Source organism: Sciurus vulgaris (assembly GCF_902686455.1).
Source record: "Sciurus vulgaris genome assembly, chromosome: 5".
In the NCBI taxonomy this organism is placed as follows: domain Eukaryota; kingdom Metazoa; phylum Chordata; class Mammalia; order Rodentia; family Sciuridae; genus Sciurus; species Sciurus vulgaris.
Window position 1 is genome coordinate 53,851,176 of NC_136465.1, and position 24,660 is coordinate 53,875,835.

The 24,660-nt window shown below is 35.6% G+C and overlaps 1 protein-coding gene across 1 annotated transcript in view; it reads right to left on the reverse strand.

The window, feature by feature from the left end:
- LOC306662459 (disintegrin and metalloproteinase domain-containing protein 18-like) overlaps positions 1-24,660 on the reverse strand; it is a gene marked incomplete at both ends in the record, with an annotated part of 161,443 nt that overhangs the window by 99,245 nt on the left and 37,538 nt on the right. Inside the window, 4 exons of the mRNA XM_079142167.1 lie at positions 18,412-18,493; positions 19,592-19,758; positions 19,960-20,031; positions 22,747-22,812. Of these exons, the coding sequence (XP_078998293.1) occupies positions 18,412-18,493; positions 19,592-19,758; positions 19,960-20,031; positions 22,747-22,812 (387 nt within the window). The remainder of the gene's footprint in view (positions 1-18,411; positions 18,494-19,591; positions 19,759-19,959; positions 20,032-22,746; positions 22,813-24,660) is intronic.

Below are 24,660 nucleotides of genomic sequence, written 5' to 3' on the forward strand. Positions count from 1 at the left end.
GCACCTAGACCCTCTGAGCTCTGTGCAGCATCCACTCACTCAAGTCAGGTGGAGACAAAAATGAAGCAGCTTCAGCTCTGAACAGAGGAAAGCACATTCACAAATCCCCAACCACTGGCACTGGGGGGTGGCCTAGGGAAGCCCCGGGAAAGCAGGAAGCCTATAGACAGGCCCTGGGTTCACAGGGTCTTATCAGTGGGAAGCTTCCTGAGTATCTACAGACATAGAAACCCAGCAGAAAATTTCCATAGTCTACTCAGCAGGAAGAAGCTGATTCCAGTCTTAACAGGTGTACAATCTGAACCATGATCACAACTGGCAAGAGAGAGAGGGCATTATTTGTACACTTGCAGAACCTTGCATGAGGCAATAAGCAGAGGGAATCATCAACCTGGGGCAATGGAAACGAGAGCCCAGATGAACCGCTGAAGACCCTTCACTACAGTAACTCAAAGAACGATGTCAGCTGGGATACCTACACACCACAGATCACCCACAACCAGAGTTCCTGTGCTCACAAACAGCCATCAAGATCTTCACTACTGTGAAAAGGATCCAGTAGAGGGGAACAGGAGGTACACAGTGATCCACAGCAAACACAGGAGAACTTCAGAGCCTGCATCCTGAACTTCTGCACAATAGAAACAGCCAACTCACAACACTGCATCCTCCCAGCAGTCAGCTGCAGGTTCCTGAGCTGACAAACCAGAAGCTTCTGGTATGGGGGTTCATAGCAACTAGGGAATTAGCTCCTGTGCCCTTGCAACTCTTGAGAGATTACAGGAGAGATCTACAGCCAAAGACTGACAGATAGCTGCTCAATGTCCAAACTTCAGTGAAATCCAATTCAAGAATCAACAAGAATTTTCATTATCTTGATATGGTATACTAATAACAAGTCTGATGTCAACTTTGGTCATATAAATAATTCCTTAACTAGAATAATAATTTTTAACACAATAGCCAACATTGTACCTTCAACCCATCTAAATGTACTTCATCAAATGCTTTAAATCATTAATTGGAATCAATCTTCCTATCTTTGTTTTCCTAGCTCTAGTTTATACCTGTTTCTTTTACCCCCTACTCATCCTCTTTCTATATCCTCTATTACCTCTCCCACTATTCATCTATTTCTTCTTTCCACCTGGGTGTAAATCATCCTTTTATAGCTTTCCCCTGCCCTGTATTTTCCCCTTTCTAATTTGCCCAATCTTTCTTCCTCCCCTCTTCTACCCTACTTAATAAGGTCATAGTAAGTTTACTCAATTTAACAACTAATTTTTTAACTTGTTTCAGAACTTTATTATAGTTTTATACCTGAGTTTGAGAAACCACAGAAAACAATTGCAACAAGTTTCTGTTACTTACAAGATTGAATAAAATGAGGGTTGGCTTAGAAGCGATTGTAGCAAATACGCCTATTAAAGTGGTGCTGATATTAGGATGAGCAGAGGTTATGTATTGAATTAAAATATTATTATCTGGGATATTCTCCCAACCTGGGGCTTTTAAGAAAAAGAGTCTCACACAGTTGTCCTTCACTTAAAAGAAGCCAGAACTATACCAATAGATGGGTAGACATACAATCAATATAAAAAATCAAGGGAGCAAACCATCCCAAAGAGCCCATAATGGTTCAGCAACAGACTCCATTGACACTTCAGGGGAGTAAATGCCAAGAAAGACTTTAGAGAGTTCATAGTAAAACTGTTCTAGAGCTAAAGAAAGACATAAGGAGTAAAATCAGAGAGAAAATATAGGAAGTGAAACATACTTGAATAAAAAGATAGAAATTCTGAAAAAGAACCAAACAGAAAATAAATAAAATAAAAATTCAACAATATAAAAAAAAGCATCAACAGTAGATTAGACAACTCTGAAGATAGATTTTTAGACCTTGAAGACAAAGTATATAATCTTGAAATTAAAGTTGAGGATAGAAAAAAGATGTTAAAAGACCACAAACAGAATATTCAAGAAGTCTGGGATAACATTAAAAGGTCAAATTTAAAATTCATTAGGAGAGATGAAGGCTCTCAAATACAAACTACTGGAATGCACAATATTTTCAATGAAATATTGTCAGAAAATTTTCCAAATCTTAAAAATGAAATGGAAATTCAAATATGGCAAGAATATAGGACTCCAGATACATAAAATCACAATAGATCCACTCCAAGACACATTGTAAAAATGCCCAACATACAGAATAAGGATATAATCCAAAAAGCTGCAAGGGAAAAATGGCTGTTCACATTTAGAGGTAAATGAATCAAGATTTCAACTGATTTGTCAACCCAGAACCTGAAAGCCAGAGGGCTTGAAATAATATACACCAAGCTCTGAATGAAAATGGATGCCAATGAAGAATACTATTCCCAGCAAAATTAAGTTTCATATTTGAAGAGGAAATAAAAGTCTTCCATGATTAGTAAGAGTAAAAAGAATTTGTAACTAGACAGCCTGGACTACAAAATATACTCAATAAAATATTTCAAGAAGAAGAAATGAAAATGAAAGCCAACATAGGGAGGAACTACACTAGAAGAATAGTCAATTAAAGGAGAATCAAGTCCAATTTAAACACTAGAAAGAAATCAAAATGGCAGGAAACAAAAATCATCTCTCAATAGTAACACTGAATGCAAACAGTCTAAACTCTTCAATCAAAAGAGATCAGTTGGCAGACAGGATTATAAATCAAGATCCAACAATATGCTGTCTGTGAAACCAAATGCACAGGCAAAGCCACCCACAGACTGAAGGTGAAAGGTGGGAAAATATAGACCGTTCACGTGGATCTCTTAAACAAGCAGGAATAGCTATTCTCATAAAGTGGATTCCAGTCAAATAAGTCAGAAGAGACAAAGAAGGTGATTTCATACTGCTTAAGGGAATCAACAAAACAAAACAATCATAAATATTTATGCCCCAAATAATGGAACATCTACATACAACAGACTAACTCTTCTTGATATTAAGAATCTAATAGACCACAATACAATAATACGGGGTGAGTTTAATATGCTTTTTTTTAACTGTGGATAGATCATTAAAATGAAAACAAATGAAAGATTCTATAGGACTAAAAAATATATTTTTTAATATGGACCTAACAGATATCTATAGAATTCATCCATAAATGACTAAATATACTTTTTTCTCAGCAGCCCATGAAACATTTTAAAAAATAGGCAATATTTTAAGTCACAAAGCAAATTGTGACAAGTACAAAAAAAAGAAAGACTACCTTGCATTCTATCAGATCATAATGGAATGAAATTAGAAATCAATCATAAGATAAAAAACAGAAATCACTCTAAGTCCTGGAGAGTAAATAATACACATTTGAAAGATTAATTGATAGCAGAAGAAACCAAGGGAGAACTAAAAAACTACTTTGAAATTAAGAAGAATAGTGATACAATGTATCAAAATTTCTGGGACAGTAGGAAGGGCAGTTCTAAAAGGAAAGTTCATAGCATTGAAATCTTATATTAAAAGAATAAAAAGATACCAAATAAATAATCTCAAGGCCCTAGAGAAAGAACAAACCAACAGTGGATTCAGAAAGGAAATAATTAAAGTCAGAGCCAAATCAATGAAATTGAGATTAAGGAGCAATACAAAAGATCAACAAAACAGAGAGTTGGTTTTTTGAAACAAAATGATAAACTCTGAGCCAAACTAACCAAAAGAAAGAGGGAAAGTTTTCAAATTATCAAAATATGAGATAAAAAAGTAAATACCACCACAGATACTACTGAAATTCAGAGGAGCATTAGAAACTATTTTGAAAATATATAATCCAATAAACTAGAAAATTCCGAAGATATGAGCAAATTCCTAGAAATCCGTGGTCAAACCAAATTGAACCAGGGGGATATGGAAAATTTAACCAGATCAATTTCAAGTAATACAATTGAAGCAAAAATCAAAATCTTTCCAATTAAAAAAAAAAAAACAGTACTTGATAGAATTTCAGTCAAATTCTACCAAACCTCTACAGAGGAATTAATATCAATCTGCAAATTATTCCATGAAGTAGGAAAGGGGAAACTCTGTATCACCCTGATACCAAATCAGACAAATACATCAAGGAATAAAACTTTAGACCAATATCCTGGATGAACACAGATGCAAACGTTCTTAATAAAATATTGGCAAAATCACATAATCACATATAAAAACACATTAAAAAGATAGGGTACCATGATCAAGTAGGCTTTATCCCAGGGATGCAAGTTCCTTCAACATACAAAAATCCATAAATGTAATTCACATCATAAATAGACTTTAAAAAGAAAAGGTTTTATTTATCTCAACAGATGCAGAAAAAGCTTTTGCCAAAGTATAGCATCTATTCATATTTAAAACAATATAAAAACTACAGATAAAAGGAAATTACCTCAACATTGTAAAGGCTATATATGACTGAAAGAATGAACATTTTTTTAAGCTGTTTTAAAGAGTGAACATTTTTAAGCTGTAAGCTGTTCTAAAGAATGAACATTTTTTTATCTCAACTCCCTAAGGTCTCCTGCCCATTGTCTTAACTCTCTGATGTCACCCTCCTGGTTATCTTAACTCCCTGAGGTCACCCTCCCAGTGATGGGAGCAAAAGCCCCTAAAAGCTGTTCCAGGAAATAGCCCCAAACAGAGGGTAAAAGAGTAAATTGGGCTAGATGACTAAATAGTGCTCAAACAGTAGGATTACCAGAAACTATTGACCAGAATCTACAGCCTGTTGTAAAACATTGTGAAACATGTTGTCAGCAAACCCAGACCCCCTTTGAAACTTCCTGGCAGCTTTGTCCCCCTTTTCCCTTTCATGTGTGACCCCTCCCGATGTGTGGTTTCTGCCTTTATAAACCTACAAGATTTTCTGCTAGGGACTCGACTCCTGGAGTTGGGTCCCAGCGCGCTGGAATAAACACCTCTTGCGGTTTGCATCAAGTGACGCCTCCTGCGGTTGATTGGGGTTGCCGTCCATCCATGGGACAGAGTTGGGGTTTCCTTTTTGGGGGCCTTACATTTGGGGGCTCGTCCGGGATAAGATGGCCCCCCCTCATCCGCGGAGTCGACCTTGGAGGTAAGAAGGGGTACCCCGAAGTTGTCTGTCTTTGTCTTGTGTTTTGTTAGTTGGTCTGGTTCTGTGAGCGCGCTTTCGGTTTCGGTGGCAGCCGTTCGGTGACTCGTGAGAGTGGCCGAACAGTGGCCGGCAGACGTGCCTGGGGGGCCACAGGTTGCAGCCCTGGGGGACGCCCTAAGGGTGGAGGAGAGCCAGGGACGCCTGGTAGTCTCCGTCGGTAAGGGCGCTGATGGGGTTCAATTGGTGGATCAGAGATTGGCGCCCGTCTGTATCTGGTTCTGTTGTGTGTTTGTGGCGGAGGTGGAGGAAGGGTTGGAACAACTGGGGGGTTCTCGGCCCGGGCTACTCTCGGGTGGACCCCAAAGGTTCCTTCTCTGGACTCCCCCTCCTGACAGCCCTGAAGGGTAACTTAGCAAAGTAGCTTCAGTCTCAAAAGTAATGAAAAATAAGGTCTCATAATTTTAACATCCAACCTGTCTGGATGAGATGGCTAAAATGCCTTAGACACAGAGTTTCTGTTAAAACCAGTTAGATCCTTCCAGATCTCAGTCAAGGCTTACATTGAAATATAAATAAAAGAAGCCTAAAGGCTCAGTAGGAGACCGGTCTCAAACCCAGGGAAAGAAAAGGTAAAAAGAGTCTTTAAAACTCCAGCAAAGTAAATGCTATATTTTTAATTATATGTTTTTTTTGAGCTCATGATTTTTTGATCAGTTCTATTTTTTATTCAACTAGAGTTTTTGAACATCTGTTACACTGCAATGGAGATTCACCTATAAAGTTACAAGGGCTTGATTTTGTGTTATTTGTATGTTGTGCTGTCTGATGTCATGTTTTGTCTGTATCAAAACTGAGCGCTCCTAAAATTAAAATTTTAAAAATGGATCCAGATACTTTTAATTCACGTAATTTAAAAAAGGTTCAAATTGGGTAAACTAATAAGAGTAAAAATGTCTTTGAAAATAACTTGCAAGTCTCTAGGTGGTCAAGCTAATAAAATATTGATGTTAATAAAGTGTCTAATATCAATTGTTTCTAGGACTTTTCTTCAACAGGAAAGAGACAGCAAATACTGTTCAGGACACTTGTCTGATATCTTGGTTTTTTTACAGAATAAGTGAATTAGAGTCAACATGTATGGGATTACTCTAATGTGTTTGTAGAGACATCTGATTAATTTACAAAGTTAAAATGCTAATTGTTAAATAACATCGAGTACTTTTAACTCATTAAATTCCATTGGGTATCATACTTAAACATTATTGGTGTTTTCATAGGTTGGTAAATAAAAGGGTTTAAACTTGCTTTGTGTCATCACTAAACTAAAAACAAGGTTACTAAGAGTTATGTCCTAACAAGTGCAATTCTATATACAAAGGGTCCCAAAAGTTTCAACTGTGTTTCAATTAGAGTACTATAAATAACAGAATAATTAATCTTATTAAAATAGAGTAATTTATCTAAATTCAGAAATTTCAAAAGAGTTGTTTCAGAATGTGAACAAAAAGGGGACAACGAATAGGAAAGAGAAAATAAAAGGTTCTGGGTATGGAAATATATTTAGTAAAAGGAAAAAGGAAATGTTTCTGGGTAAGAAAGTGCTTGTGTGATGAAATACATGAGGGTCTAAGTAAGTGCTAAGAAAGTCGGTGTAAGTAAAGGGCAAGTTTCAACAAGTTTGTGTGTAACTAAGTTGGTTATATGTATGTGAGACAGCTAAAACTATTGAAGGTTTTTCCTAAGGTGAAATACTAACGTTCTGATATAAACCAAAGTTTAATCTATATGGTAGAATGACATGGTAAAATGACAAGGATTTGAAACACTAATTTACTCTTAACTTTGTGTCCATTAAGTTTATTCTTTAGAACAATTAGTCTTAAAAATTGGGGTGTATACAATTATGGTTAAACAACTATTATAGAGTATTGTACTTTGTTACAGAGTATACATTTCTCTTTAAAAACTCAATTTGGTAAGATAAAAGTGTCAAGGTATTTGTGAAATGGTCACTAGTTGTATATTAAATGTGTTCATATTTTTCAGGACCACAAGTTTTAAAGCAAGGAATTTATTAAGCTCTGCTATCCTCCAGATTAAACTTGTCTGTAATGGTAATCTTAAACTTATAAAGAGTAAATTTTATTGGGGATTTATTTCTATCATTTAATGTTCTATTATAGGACCTGCTATCAATAGGGTATGTGTAAAATTTGTTACTTTTTACACTGAGATAAAGAATTTCAAGTGTAAATGTATTTCTAAACATTAGAGTCTGATTTGTTTAAAGGTTAATATTGTGAAATATGAAAGAAACATGAAAACATTTTGCCACTTAATCACACAAAAGGAAAGTTAAAAGCTCTCTCAGCCTTTCTTTGATTCATGTTTTAGATACTATGTTAAATTGTGTTAATTATAAAGTTTATATAAACTCAGGAAACAGTATATGTAAACTACTTAATGGTATTTAAGGAAAAGAAGCAAAGATCAACATCAGAATTAGAACACTTAAGATCTGTAAAGAGCCCTGCCTTACCTGAGATAAGGCTCTGCCTCCCATCTCACTGCATGTTAGAGTGACTCCAAAATAAGCCAGACTTCAGCTTATTTAAAGTTATAGTCAAAAGATTGGTTTTTGTTGTAAAAGTACTGTGATCTCAAATAGGGGATATGATGTGGTTCTCAGTCAAAATTCAAGATAGCTATTATACAAGCTGAATATATTTTTACTCTTGCTAATTTCATTTTGTAAAACTGTTACCTGTTAATGTTTTGCAGAAGTAGCTGCTCCAAGAACAAACAACCTAGGTAACTTGTGATAATAAGCCATCACCTATAGAACAGATAGTGGTAACTTCCAGTACTAATGCAGACTCCAGTTAGATAAAAGGGTAAATAACTGTAAAGTTATGGACATTAAAGTTAAAGCCCATTACTCTTAATTTATGACTGGTGAGACTGGCTTGCTGGATAATTAAGATCAAACTTAGAAATTGGAGTTAAATACAGAGGTCAAGAAAAGTCCATATTTGGGTCTTGCCCTCAATGTTAGCCTGAACCCAGGGAGTAAGAGAACTTCTCTAAGGAGCGTTGCAACTCTGGGTCACACAACCTCCTGATCAAGGAGATTGTTGAGACTAGAGGATGAAAAATTATCCAGTGCATCTGCTGCAGAGGAGGGTCATGGAAAAGGGGAAACATCCCTTGATGTTTCTAAAGGAAGTCACCTCATCAAGAGACCCTGCCTAATCAAAGTCACTGGTGGAGCTAAGGAACCGCTCTTAAGTTCTGTACGAGGGACCCCTGTGGGAACTCAGCTGACTCTTTAACAAGACAGGAACCAGGTCAATTTGACCAGCTTGATCTTAGATACCCAGCAAAACAGTTAAAACCAAAATATAGCCATTCTTGGGCATTTAAAGGAAATAATAATTAAATGTAACTTAAGATGTACATTTGTATTAGCCCACTAGAATAAAGGCTGGAAGCTACAAATGAGAGAAAGATTCTTCAGCAAATGTGCCTGATAACTATCAAGAGAAACTGCCAGAGTCAGAAGTTTTTAGTCAGTTTAAGGCCTGCAGACCTTCCTAAGCTACACAGGTAGACTTAATCTATGTTTGTTAGTATGATTATCTATTCCTAAGTAACAGAAGTATAGAGATCTCTACTAAACACAGGTTATACCAATAAAGGGATATTTTACAAAATCAGATGACATTAAGTAGCTTAACTATATTTTCTGGGGACATCTATGACAATGTTAAAGTCCCCAAATAAAGGCCTTGTTCTCTCCAGCCTTTGCTAGGCCTAGTTATGGGAACAATTTCTCAGTTCTTCCACATTCTGGTGAGAGATTAACTTCTGTCATTTTCATGATACTCAGTGGCATGTTTCAGATGCTGCAACATTTACTTTGTGCTAATCTCATTTCAGTACTCATGTCTTTTTGTTCTTCTATCATAGAAGCAGCCGCCCCCAGATGACTTTACAAACTGCTCTTCCCCAACCAGGCTTCTTCCTGGGACCCCTTGATTGACCCGATTTTTAGAAAAGGAACTCCAAGCTGCTTGCCCCACGCCACCCACTTCCAGCTCGAAGAAGCTAGAGCGGTCATCGACCTCCTTCCCCAGCAGCATGGAGTTCCTGAGATTAGAGGGGAAAATAAAGCCAGAATTGGAAACAGGTAGTTAGTGTAGAAATAGGGGATCGGGTCAAATCAAGGAAATGGCCATAAAATCATCTGCCTCTGGAAGTTGGAGACTGCCCCTGGAAGAATGGAATGTCAAGGATCTCCGGAGCCCATTGATTACCAAATTTACCTGCCTTTATCAAGGACTGTTTACCAAGGACTGCAAACAAGGGGCTGCTAATTGGTGGCCCGCCCCCTCGGCTCTTGCCTGCCTGAAATCGCCTAGTTACCTTCATCAGGGAAAGAGTAAATGCTGTACAGGTGCTAATGCTCAGGCAACAATATCAGTCCCTCCGCCAAGGAAACAATTTGGGGGAAGAATATGTAGAGACAGAAGTTCCATGATTAGAACTTTCCGAAAAGAAAATGGGGAAATGAAAGAATGAACATTTTTTTAAGCTGTTTTAAAGAGTGAACATTTTTAAGCTGTAAGCTGTTCTAAAGAATGAACATTTTTTTATCTCAACTCCCTAAGGTCTCCTGCCCATTGTCTTAACTCTCTGATGTCACCCTCCTGGTTATCTTAACTCCCTGAGGTCACCCTCCCAGTGATGGGAGCAAAAGCCCCTAAAAGCTGTTCCAGGAAATAGCCCCAAACAGAGGGTAAAAGAGTAAATTGGGCTAGATGACTAAATAGTGCTCAAACAGTAGGATTACCAGAAACTATTGACCAGAATCTACAGCCTGTTGTAAAACATTGTGAAACATGTTGTCAGCAAACCCAGACCCCCTTTGAAACTTCCTGGCAGCTTTGTCCCCCTTTTCCCTTTCATGTGTGACCCCTCCCGATGTGTGGTTTCTGCCTTTATAAACCTACAAGATTTTCTGCTAGGGACTCGACTCCTGGAGTTGGGTCCCAGCGCGCTGGAATAAACACCTCTTGCGGTTTGCATCAAGTGACGCCTCCTGCGGTTGATTGGGGTTGCCGTCCATCCATGGGACAGAGTTGGGGTTTCCTTTTTGGGGGCCTTACATGACAAACCCAAAGCCGCAGTTGTTCAGAATAAAGGAAAATTGAAAGCATTTCCTCCCAAAAAAGGAACAAGACAAGGGTGCCCTTTTTCATCACTTCTATTCATCATAGTACTTGAAATTCTAGTTACAGCATTTAGGCAAGAGAAGGGAATTAAAGGGATATGAATAGGGAAAGAAGAACTCAAATTATCTCTATTTGCCAATGACATGATCCAATATATATAGAAGACTCAAAATTCTCCACCAAACTTCTAGAGTTAATAAATGAATTCAACAAAGTAGCATGATACAAAATCAACACCAATAAATTGCTTGTGTCCCATGCTTCAATAATGAATCTGCTGAAAATTAGAAAAACTAATGCATTTATCGTAGTCTCAAAAAAGTTAAATACTTTCAAGTCAATCTAACAAAGGACCTCTACATTGAAAACTATAGAACACTAAAGAAAGAAACTGAAGAAGACATTAGACAATGGAGCTATCCCCTGTGTTCTTGGATAGGAAGAATTAATATTGTCAAAATGGCCGTAGTACCAAAATCTATACAGATTCAATGCAATTCTCACCAAAATTGCAATGGCCTTCCTCACAGACACAGAGAGGGCAATTATGAAATTCGCTTGATTAAAACAAGAGACACAGAACAGTCAAAGTAGTTCTTATAGTGAAGAAACCAAAGCAGAAGGCATAACAATAACACAACCTCAGATTATGCTACAGAGCATAAAAACAAAAACAGCATAGTACTGGCACCAAAACAGGCATGATGACCCATGGAATACAATGGAAGACACACGAATACACATGAATACAGTTATCTCATACTAGACAAAGGTGCCCAAACCGTACATTGGAGAAAAAAAATAGCCTTTTTAATACATGGTGCTTGAAAACTGGAAATTCATCGGTTGTAGAATGAAAGTAAACCCCCATGTCTGACCCTGCACAAAAATCAACTCAAAGGGTTCCAAAGACCTGGAAGTTAGACCAGAAACCCTGCACATCCTGGAAGAAAATGTAGCCCCCACACTCCACCATATCAGTTGAGGTACTGACATCTTTAACAAAGACTCCTAAAGTACAAGAAGTAAAATAAAAAAATCAATAAATGGAATGGATCAAATTAAAAAGCTTCTTCACATCAAAGGCAAAAATCAAGAGCATGAAGAGAGCCCATAGAATGGGAGAAAATCTTTGCCACCTGCTCCTCAGAGAGGGTATTAATATCCAGGATATACAAAGGACTCAGAAAGCTTAGCATCAAAAAACCAAATAACCCAATCAATAAATGGGCAAAGGAACTAAACAGACACTTCTTCAAAGAAGAAATACAAAAAGTCAACAAATACATAAAAAAGTGTTCAAAATCTTTAGCAAACAGGGGAAAGCAAATCAGAACTACACTGAGATTCCATCTCACTCCAGTCAGAATGGCAACAAATAAAGAATACAAGTCATAGTAAATGTTAGCAAGGATGTGGGGAAAAGGGTACTATCAAATATTTATTGGTGAAGCTGCAAATTGGTATAACCACTCTAGAAAGCAGTATGGAGATTCCTCGAAATTTAGGAATGGAACCACCATATGACCCAGCTACTCTCAGTATGTATCCATAGTATTTATAATCAGCATACTACAGTGACACAGTCACATCAATGTTAATAGCAGCTCAAATCACAATAGCTTTGCTAATAGAGCCAACCTAGGTGTCCTTCAACAGATGAATGAGTAAAGAAAAATGTGTTATATAACACATGATGGAGTATTACTCACTATAAAGAAGAATGACGTTATGACATTTGCTGGTACATGGATGGATCTGGGGACTATCATGCTAAGCGAAAAAAGCCAGTCCCCCAAAGTCAAAGTCAAATATTCTCTCTGATATGTGAAAGCTAATCCAAAATATGGGGAGCAGGAAAGTGTGATTTTTAAAACAATAGAAGAAAGATAGTGGAATGAAAGATAGTGGAAAGAAAGAAAGATAGACAAAGAGGAATGAAAGCAAGGAAGGAGGAATGGGATAGGGAAGGACAATGGAATGAATATGATGTGATGTTCCCGTGAACATTTGTGAATACACCACAGTGAATCTCACCATCATGTCCAACCACATGACACTAAATAAATAAATGAATAAATCAATAAATAAACTATAACTAAATAGCAGAAAAGATCAGTAGAGTACAGGAAATGGGAGAAGGAGAGGGAAAGAGGAAGTACTGAGGACTGCATTAGAACAAATTATATTCCGTGCTTTTATAATTACATCCAAATGAATCCTCTTGTCATCCATAACTAAAAAAGTAAATGAAAAATAAATAAGATATCTCAACACAAATAAAAATGAAAAGAAAAACCCAACATGACCACACAAACAGGATGCAGCACAAGTAGTACTAAGAGGGGAATTTATAAAATTAAAAGTCAATATTAAAGAAGAAGAATGATCTCAAATAAGTGACATAACTTTATGCCTCAAGGAATTAGAAAAAGAGGAAGGAGGTAAATCTAACACTAGCAGAAGGCAATAAGAATTAGAAAGAAAAAAACTATAGAATAGAAAAATAATAGAAAAAAGCAACTTAAGTGTTGGTTCTTTTCTTAAAAAATAAAATTTAGAAAACCTTAGCTACATTAACAAAGAATGAGATAATCCTCAAAATCAGTAAAAAAAGGAAGAGTTTAAAAGAGATGTCACATAAACAATAACGATCATAAGGGACTATTACATACAATTATATGCCAAAACATTGACATGATTTAAAGGAAATGGTCAAGTTTCAAGAAACATAAAACCTACAAAAACTGCATCACAAAGAAACAGGAAATCCAAACAAATCTACTACAAATAAAGTGATTTCATCAATGTCAAAAAAACTTACAACAAAGAGCAGCCTAGAACTGGAAGATTTCACTACTGAATTCCACCAAATACTCAAAGAATTAATATCACTCCTTCTTAAACTTTTCCAAAAGATGAATATAGAGGGAATGCTTCCAAATTAATTTTTTGAGCTCAGAATCACCTGACACCAAAGTTATATAAAGTTGACAACAAGAAAAGAAAACCACATGCTAGTATTTCTGATGAGCACAGATGCAAAAGTCCTCAATGAAGTTCTAGTAAACTATATTAATTTAGTATGAACCAACAATTATTTTGTTCTAGAAGCATTAGTATCCATCTCTCCACTTTTTCCCTGGGTACATACATATCAATATGACTTAGCAAGATCTTAGAGGCTCCTTTTGTTTATAAACTATCATGCTCCCGAGAAACCTTTACAACTTTTATTGTCTGGGCAGAACTGATGGGAATATAGCAGGATTGGTAATCCAAGGTCCATAGGCCTGCCACTTCTTTTTCTATTGTTTACAACAAAGAGTGATTTTTATATCTTTAAATACTTGCAAAACTCAAGAGGATATTTTATACATGAAAATTCAAGTATCAATATTCATACATAAAGTTTTATTGCAACATAGTTGACTTGCATTATAATGGCAAAATCTTGTAGTTTTAACAGAGATCATATGATTCGAACATAGAGCCTAAAATATTTGCTCTCTGACCCTTTACAAAAGGAATTTGCTCATCCTTGGGACAGAGCTTGAAGAGAACAGGCATCAGAGGACAAGGCATTCAATGGAAATAAGATAATGACAGGATCTGCATGCAAGGGAAATTTAAGAAAGCTCACCTCACCAGACATAGGAGGATAATTTATTTCAGATGCTTAAAAAATTGTAGAAAAACTTTAGGCTTCTGAATGATCAGATTCATCTTTGTTCATGCAATGTCACCTTTTCAAATCTTAGGATTCAGTCCTTCCCAATTAATTTCCTAGCATAAAATGATAGATTTAGTGCAGCTATATACCAGCTTCCATTTATAATTTTGCAAGAATTAATGAACAACACATTTGAGGAATGATTCTCAGTTATATGTGTCTAGTTGTTAAAAGAAAAAAAGCCATTATTTTAAGGACATCAAAGGATCCAAAGAGAAATAATTCAAGAAAAGATACTGGTTAATAATTAACAGATCACTGACAAAGCAAGAGAGGATGAGGAGGCAACTCTGAGGTCAGAAAAGCAGAATGTTGCTTCTAACATCAGAAGGATGTATGAGTGAGGATGTAGAACTGAAGCCAGAATTGGGGACAGGCAGTTAGTGTAGAAACAGGAGATCAGGTCAAATCAAGGAAATGGAGGCCAGGAAAGCCATCTGCCTCTGGAAGTTGGAGACTGCCCCTGGGAGAATGGAATGTCAAGGACCTGCAGAGCCCATTGATTACCAAATTTACCTGCCCTTGTCAGGGATTACAGGCAAGGAGATGCTAATTAATGCCCCCTGGGCCCTTACCTGCCTGAATCACCTTGGCCCTCCCCCTGCCCATGCTTCTCACTTTATGCAAAACCGGGCCTAGTCATGTAGGCAGGAAGGAGAGATAAGGGAGGAGAGAACTGGAGAACAAAAGAGACCTTAACCTATAAAGATGTAGGGTGCATTCACTTCTTGGGACTTTAGGACATCAGCCATGGCCCCCTTCTCCCTCCCAGGAGAAGTCTGTATTATTACCTTTAAATAAAACCTGCTTAATATGCTTGCCTTGGCGTGCTTCTCTAGTGTTCAAACTTCAACATTAGAGAGAGCAGAACTCATCACTGCTAAATGGCGGTATCAGAACCACAAACAAGTGCTGGTCAGGAGGAGCTAAAACCACAGATGAAGGAACTCCTTCATAGGGAATGAAGCAGTAGTTGTGAAACATTACTCCAAACAGGACCAGGATAAAATGATACCACAGGTTTTCCCCTTTACTCTCCAATTATCCATATTTGATGAACATACACAAAAGCCAGAGGGCAAAGAAGCATAGGAAATCCAGTTCCCTGTGACACGATCAGAGCAGATTCTCTGCAGAAAATAGATCTGAGAATAAAGACAGAATTGAGGACAGGCAGTTAGTGTAGAAATAGGGGCCAAATGGAGGAATGGAGGCCATAAAAGTCTGGGAAGTTGGAGACCACCCCTGGGAGATTGGATGTTAGCTTCTCCAGTGCCCTTTTGAACACCAAGGTTACCTGCCTAACTACCCCTCCCAAAATGCTGCAGGCAGGGAATTGCTAATTAATGTCCCCTAAGCCCCTACCTGAATCTCCTTTTGGCCCTTCCCCCTGCCATCTGCTGCTCACCTTTTTTGCTATGTCAAGGTCAACTCCCAGGCCTAGTCACATAGGCAGGAAGAAAAGGGGGAGAGAGCAGACCAAAGAAGACTCTGATCTATAAAACATGTAGGGTATGCTCACTTCTAAGGACTCTAGAACATCAGCCGTGGCCCCCTTCTCCCTCCAGGAAGAAAACTATATTATTACCTTTAAACAAAACCTGCATAAACATGCTTGCCTTGGCGTTCTTCTCTGTCATTAAACTTCAACATCTGAGGAAGCAGAACTCATCACTGGTAAACATTGGTATCAAGAACACTTAGGTGAGTGATTGACTCAGAACGTAAATACTAAGGAAAACAAAATAAAATAAGCAAAAAGAAATAAGAGAAAAGAAAGTAGATGATGAATCAAAATTATCAATAAATAATTAAAAATGCCAGTGAGAAAAGAGAAAAAATTAACAAAAAATATAGTAAAATTTCTCAGATCAGAAGTTAATTCATTTCCACACAGAAAAGGGCTTCAATATAACCAGAACATTGAATGACAAAAGATAGCATGTAAGGATAAAAAAAAACTCTAGGATGTCTCTATAAAGAAAACAAGCAAGCCACAAACTATGAATGAGAGTAAGAATGCCCTTTAATTTGTGAAGAGAAGATAAAAGGCAAAAGAGAAGAATTCATGAGATAGAGCCATATTTTTTAAAAAAATTCAGTTTTTTAAGCTTTCAAAAATCTAAGCTAAGCTTTCAAAAATCTTTACTACATTTTCTCTCATCCAGATCTCATACAATTTGCTCGCAGTAACTGTTTCTCAGTAAGCATATACTGATTACAGACATATGTGTTCTTCCAAGATGAGTGAACAAACCACTAAAGAGGAAGACACATATTCTGAAGGAGGTAAGAATAAATATTCTCAAACCGCAGCTGTGTAGACTATCTAATAAGACTGGTGAAAAAGGAAATTTCTACAGAATGTTCCTAGAGTAGAAAGAAGGAATTGAGACAGCTGAACTTCCTCACGCAGAGAATAAAACTTCCTCATGCTGAGGACAGACACTGTGGAAATTCAGACAGATAAGTTCTCTGGCTAACTAAATTTGTATATGTGTATTTCTTGACTTTTGTCCTACTTTGCCTGCTGTCTTCTATAAAAGCTTTCCCGCTCCCTTGAGCCAGCCTTTCCTTTCCCCAAGAGGAGATCTGAGACAGAAATTTCTCCTCTATCTTCCTCAAAGCAGGTTTTGAATACATTTATTTTTCTGCCAACCTGCTTCAGAAATTTTAGTGAGGTGATGAGCAGTAAAGTCATTTCCTACTGTAACAGAATTTCTGAAAGGGTGGAAAAGTAGAGGCAATTTATAATTTTATTAAAGAATCTTGACAAAGCCAATATAATGCAATTATTAAACTCTGAAAGAACCAAATATTATAGGTAAGCTAATCTTAGTTTATTTGGCTTATGAGAGAATAGAATAATTCCAATACATTATTAAATTATAGAGGAAGAATGGAAGAGGCAGAATGCCAATGTGATTAGCTATTAGCATGAACTCCAGTGAGAGGAAGTTGACAGATGATCACGCCTGCATTTGTAGACTCAAGAAACCTTATGGGCATATTCTCTAAAAACATGGTATAGGGGCTGGGGATACAGATCAGTTAGTAATGTGCTTCCCTCGCATGCACAAGGCCCTGGGTTTAATCCCCAGCACCACAAAAAAAAAAAAAAAAAAAAAAAAAAAAAAAAGGTATAAACAAATATTCCTACACATGTAAACATGGAGGATCTTTACAGACACAAAATGCACACTGTGGCATTAACATAAAAGTTTAAAAAGATGTAAAACTAATCAAGAGCTCTGGGTGTTAGAAATGGAATTTCGATCATTATGGGTAGTAAGTGGGATGAGGCATGAACACAGTGGTCTTTTGAAGTACTAATAATGTCTTATTTTGTGATCTTTGTGGTTGATCGTAAAAATTAATTATGACTTGCCGAATTTTCGTCCCATATTATATACTTTATAATAGAACTTTTAAACTGGGCTCAGTGGCTCACACCTATAATCCCAGCAACTTAGGAGATGGAGGCAGAAGCACAAATTCAAAGCCAGCCTCAGCAACTTAGTGTGGCCCTAAGCAACTTGGTGAGACCCTGTCTCTAAATAAAAGTATTTTAAAAGGGCTGGGCATATGGCTTAGTGGTTAAGTGTCCCTGGGTTCAATCCCCAATACAATAAATAAATAAATAAATAAACAAACAAATAAATCTTTTAAAACAAAATGAACAAAATGAAACAATATGACAGCAAAAAACTTTTTAAGAATTAAGGAAGAGGATTTAGGGGATGTAGGTTATTCATGTGCCTGGTCTATCAAGTTTTCTCAGTATGAATCTTGTAATACAGTGTGTATTACTAATATGTGTAAGTATTATATTTATAAGAACATAAGCATTACTTGATAAATGATAAAAAGTTCAAGAGATAAAGTATCATACTGGGTTTGCATGTTTCAACATGTATATACAGTTTAAGAAATTGTTGCAAATAGTTCTAAGACGACATATAAAAGAAGAAAAGAAACAGAAAAATATCTATTTGTAAAAATAGCATGAAATATACATGAAAACGTAAGCACCAAGTCATGATTTTTTTTTGATTTCTTGAACTTGAAGGAAACACATGGGAGTCTTTACATTTGGCCTAAGTATTTACTTAAAAATCTGAAGCAGTTTTCATGAATATTATGACCAGTTGGTGAATGAGTGTACTGTTTGTCTTATACTTCTTCTACTTGAAACTTATAAACATTTTTAATGTTCTAATATTTTGTTCTGATAAAATAATAACCAATATATATAAACAGAAAAAGGGAGTTATAAACCAACTACTTTCATTAATATTCATAGTATAAGGTTTAAAAGTACTAATATAAAGAAGGATAAACTTACATACCATAGCAACACCTGCATCATACTTTTTACTGCATATTGTTCCAGGAAATGTTGCTCCCATATATTTAGGATGCTTTCTGTAACTACATCATTATAGCATTGCTGTTTTATTAAGTTTGTTATTCAGAATAATTACATATTATATTTATATATATTATATTTATATATTAAATTAAATATCCTCATAAAATTTGGAAAATGACTTTGTAAACATACCACATTCCAATCTGGATAATACCTAATACATTATACAAAATGTTCAAATTATTGAAAATTATCTCATTTTAATACCAATTTTCCTCACCTAACTCCTAGATTTGTTGTAATCTCATTATCTCAAATTCAACTTACTTTCCCTTATTGTGCATTCACTGTTTTGCTCTCTAAATGCTGAAAAGAAAATAATTTTTAATTTGAGAAAGAAGCAATCTCACCTATCCTAAAGATAAGCACTTATTTAAAATTAAACTATTATACATAAAAACAGTATACACACAAAATCCAAATCCATTTGTTTTTCTTGTTTGTTTGTTTTTTTGTTTTTTGTTTTGGTACTGGGGATTGAACACAGGGGTACTTGACCACTAGTCCTTTATTTATTTATTTACTTTTAAATCTGGAGACAGGGTATCTCTAAGTTGTCCAAGCTGGCCTTGAACTAGCAGTCCTCCTGCATCAGCCTCTTGAGTTTCTGGGATCTCATGTATGTATCACACACTGGGTCCCAAAGATCCATTTTAGTCAAAAACTAGACATGAAAGACATTAATGTAGCATGGGTAATTTAACTGAACAGTATCCTTTTGAAGTCCTTAATAAACTACAAGTAATGTTCATATCATAAAAGATCATGAAATACAGATTTTTTTCATATTAATTGTACTTTAAAATACACTGATATAAAATTGACAGATACTACTTTTATTTCAATTATATTTCCAACTGTATTATCACCTTAATGGCACAGGTATTTGTATGCATATATATATGTATATGGGCACATATATCTACACATATACACATGCATATACACATTTATATACATATGTGTATATATAATATATATAAACATTTTTTAAAAGTTCCTACAGAAAATTGAAGAACACAATTAATTCACTAATTTACTAATTTGATGGAATTATTTATGCATATCTCTTTATTAATGTAGAACATTGTGCTTACATAAGTAAGTGTGCTATGTCATGGGGCTGTAGGATAAGATTGTCCTGTTTCCATGCCAAAAATCTTTGTAATACATCATCAGCATCCCCTTTGGTAGAAATTTGGTTTTTATGTGACCACAGTTCCAAGGAGGACAGTATAACAGTCAATTTGAACTGGGTAAACATCTAAAAATAAGATTTGGGATATATTTTTTAATAACCACCAATCATTACATTAAAAGAGTACATAAAATATAAAAAGTTCATTTGAGTATTTTTAGTATTAAGCTAAAAATAAGTCTTTAAATCATCAAGTGACTGGAATAAAATGCAAACTATTTTCAATTTTTTTTCAAAAATTGGAAATATGCAAAGGTTAAAACTTACAGTGTTGACAAGCCCAATAATCTGGACAATTTTCTGTGTTACAGCCATCATTTCTGATCCCATATAATCATACTGAAAAACAAGTTTTACTTTTTAGGATTTTTTAAATATACACATGATAGTAATTTTTTAGATAGTGAATCTATCTTTATGATTCCAGGCAGGAAAAGGATAGTTTTTGTCACATAATTTAAAACACGCTAACAGAAAGGCAATAATTTTTACAATTATATAAAACAACAAAAAGAAATGAAGCATACATAGGCATTCAAAATAGATTCTTGTATATGTTAAAGATAGTACATAACCAATGTAAATCCACATCCTCTACAACCACAATAATGGGATCCTAATTGGAACAAGTTCTACTTATTCTATGTATGTATGATATTTCAAAATATGCTGTCATGTAAAAAACTAATTATAAAAGACCCTCTCAAGTGGAAAGAAAAAAAGAAAAAGAGGTACTAAAACAATTCTGTAGACTTCTACCTACTATAGGGTAACTTCTTGAGTCAGGAATTCTCTGTGAAGCACAGGGAATCAAAATATCTCTCACTGCTTGGAAATGAAGAAGAGTAAGTAAACAAAGAAATAGAACTATTAATTGAAATTCAAGAACCTATCTATGGGAGGAAAGATAGAAATCACCAAGCTGTGTAATGAGTGAGTCAATAAGGTTTACACAGAATAAAGAGGAGACAATGCAAAAGGACAGGAGGAAGAAAATGTCCTTTAATTTTTGCAGATTCTGGAGAAGACATAGTTTCAGATCTGGGGCTTAATGAATACCCTTCATTATTTCATTTTTTTTTTTTTATTATGGAAAACATTTACTACCTCTGTCAAAATCACCAATTTTCCAAGTTGAAAATAAGGATTTCTACAAAGTATAGGAAAATTCCTGGCTATTGATTCACAATTAGAATAGTGAATGAAATAGATATACTGCTTATAGATGTTGATAATAACAGCAATATCAAGTTAACCATGTATGTCCATTGTTTGAATTTAAAATTAAATAAATTCTAGGTAAAATGCTTTCTCTGTAATACAAAAGATACTGCATCTGGTAGATGATAGATAGATGAAACATACAAATAAGAAAAATACTAATTTGTGATGATCTGTGAATACTCAACCTTATCAAATAGTAGATATATGGTTTTCTACATTTAAATGTCATGAAAACTCATGTTGTATTGCTAGGTCCAAAAGTTTGTAGGCCATTTGTCAATTCGTAAGAGAAACACAACAGTGCTCAATCAGTAGAAAATGTTACCTATCATCAAAATAGGTTGAGCAAAATTGAGACAATAAAAGAAGAAATTCTAACATCAAACTCTCATCATTTTGTAAATATAGCAGTTGTCCTTCAGGACACCTATGCCTAATTCCCACAATTTTATCTAGCTGATAAATGCTATATGTTTCTCTAAAAATCTTTTCCATGAAAATTTTCCTCAACAATTTCTAATCTCTCTCTATTCTATGTTTTGATTTGATGTATATTTCCATGGATGTACATAATGTATCACAGTATAATTCTCTTGTTCCATATCTGTACCTTCCATTCAAAGGTGCATTCAACTGTGGTTTATATACACAATCGAATATCCCTAAAGAAAATGAAATTATGGTATTTGCCGGTAAATGGATGGAACTGAAGAATATTATGCTGAGCAAAATAAGCCAATCCCAAAAACCAAAGGTGGATGCTAATTCACAATAAGAGGTATGGGAAAGAACAGTGGAATTCTGGACTAGGCAGAGGGGAGTGAAGGGAGGGGAGGGAGCCTGGGGGTAGGAAAGGTAGTACAGTGAATCAGACATTATTACTCTATGTACATATATGATTACATGGCCTGTGTAACTCTACATCATATACAACCAGACAAATAAGAGGTTATACTCTATTTATGTATGATGTGTCAAAATGCATTCTACTGTCATGTATAACTAATTAGAACAAATTAAAAAAAAATAAAGGTGCATTCTTCAGCGAGGATGTTGCTTAGTGGTACAGCTCTTGCCTCACATGCACAACATTCTGTGTTCATCCCCAGTACCACACACACAAAACCACACATACACACACACACACAAAAAAAAAAAAAAAAAAAAAAGAAGGAAACCAGGTGTGGTGATGCACACCCATAATCCCAACTATTTGGGAGATTGAAGAAGGAGGATTACAAGTTCAAAGCCAGCCTGGGCAATTCAGCAAGACCGTGTCCCAAAATAAAAAATAAAAACAGCTGGTGGCTGTAATTTAGGAGAGTTTGCCTTTGGGTTCGATCCCTAGTACCATGCCTGCACTGGTACTAGGCACACACACACACACACACACACACACACACACACACACAAAGAAAGAAAAAAAGTGAGTTCTTTAAAGCGAAATTTCTAATGACCGTACACCTAACAAATTGGTAGACAAAAACTATGTGTGCTCAATGAAAACAATATGGCCAGAAAGACTAGAGTAGGCAAGAGAAGGGAAAGACTGTCACAGGTGAGGTCAAAAAGATGCGGGCTGAGCTGGGGTTAGGAGGGGCAGGCGTGTAGGACACTCTAGGACAGTATGGGCTTTTACTCATAATGGGATGTAAAGGCAACACATTGTTTATCTGATATACATCAAGTAAAATGCCTTAATTTGGAAATTGTGAAAAAATTCATTATGTCTTTGAAATTAATATCAAATTTTCATTCAGAGCAAAGAAAGAGAGAGGGAAGGAACAGAGGGCAGGAAAAAGAAAGGAAAAGAAGAAAAATGTGACTTACCAAAGCTTTTTCTACTATGATGTGCATTTCTAGATATTGGGGTAACAGTTTTGAAATAAATTTGTCCTGGAAAAACAACAAAGGCATTATCAAGAGTCATATGTATCAAACGTGTTAACAGCAAAAGCTTAGATAAAAAGAAGACAAAAATTTTAAATATAAAAATAATAGTGAAGTATAAAATTTCATTTCAAAATATTCCAGGCACAAAAGATTTTCAGTGATCCTGCTAGAGTAACGTAGGGTTCTTAGTATTCTTCTTAGTACTGCATGAAAAAGACATCAATTCTTTGTCTTCATCTGAAGACAAGTCTATGCTTCCAGGTATAATTGAGAATTCTTCACTGACTGTCCTCCAAAAGACTACAGTAACATCAGCTATGAATCACTGAAAATCTTTCATTTATTCAGTAAGAAGTTATAAGAAATTATTTCTTCTATGATTTTCCAACATTTGAGAACTTATTGTCTACACAGAAATTCAGGTAAATAATGTGGTTCGCCTATTAGCCCTATGGGTACACAGGAAAGAACATAGTGCAAGATATCAGAAATTATTCAATCATTGCAGAGAATAGGTCATGTGTGTCTCACTTGATAGGATGCACTCACTCTCTCTCTTTCTCTCTCTCTCTCTCTCCATATAGATAGATAGATAGATAGATAGATAGATAGATAGATAGATAGATAGATAGATAGATAGATTTGTGTGTGTGTGTGTGTGTGTGTGTGTGTGTGTGTGTGTGTGTGTGTGTGTTTTTCCAATACTGGGGATTGTACCCAGGGCACTCTAGCACTGAGATGCATCCTCCCCTACTCCGGTCCTTTTTATTGTTTTTGTTTTGATACTATGTCTTGCTACATTGTTGAACCTGGCCTCAAACTTGTGAACCTCCTGACTCAGCCTCCCAGGTTAGTGGGGTTGCAGGTGTACCCCACCATGCCTGACCATGATGCAATAATTTTGATTGTGTCAGGACGGTCAGCTCTATGTCATCTATTTATTACACCACATCTTAGCATTTCACATTTTTCTCCTTTTCTAATGTAAGCATTTAATGCTGTAAAATTTCTTCTTACTATTGTTCTGAGTCACACAATTTTTGATCTATTTTATTTTTGCTTATTTCAGTATGTTTTTACTTTCTTTGAAAACTTCCTCTTTGACCAACCTATTACTTATGAAATACCTTTTCATGTCCTCTCCTCTTACCCTACATATTTCTTACATTTGAGAAAATTTGTTATAAATAGTACCTGAGTCATTATTTTTACATGCACTTTGCCAGTTTTAGCTTTTAAATTGATGTATTTAGATCACTCATATTTAATGTTATTAGCCATATGTGGGGTTTAATTAGCTTACTGTGTTACTATCTTGTTTTCTCTCTTTTTCACTGTTTTGTTATTCTCTTTTCATGTTTTTCCTACTATGGGTTGCTTAAAAAATGTTGAGAATCAAGTTTTATTTATCGATAGTTATTTTTAAGAATACGTCTGTGAATGGACTTTATTCAGGGAGATGGCTCTAGTTGTTGGGTCATGTAACATCATATTCTACTGGAATTGACAATTTATTAGTTTGAGTAAGCTTTAATAAATTTACTCCCCCTCCTCTTTAAGATATTTTACTTCTCTTTATAATGTAGTTGTCTTAAATATTTCTGCTGTATACTCTGAGAAACACATCAAACAGTGCTAGCATTTTTACTTCAGACAACTTTGGACCTTCTAATTATTTGATGAGGTTTTCTATCTTCCGTTTCTCTGTCAAGGCTTGTGTGTGTGTGTGTTGCTGGGGATGGAACCCAGGGACTTGTGCATGTTAGGCAAATGCTCTACAACTGAGGTACACTCCCAGCACCATGCTTTAACCATTTCAAATCATGTTTATGATTTCTTTTTTTTATTTCT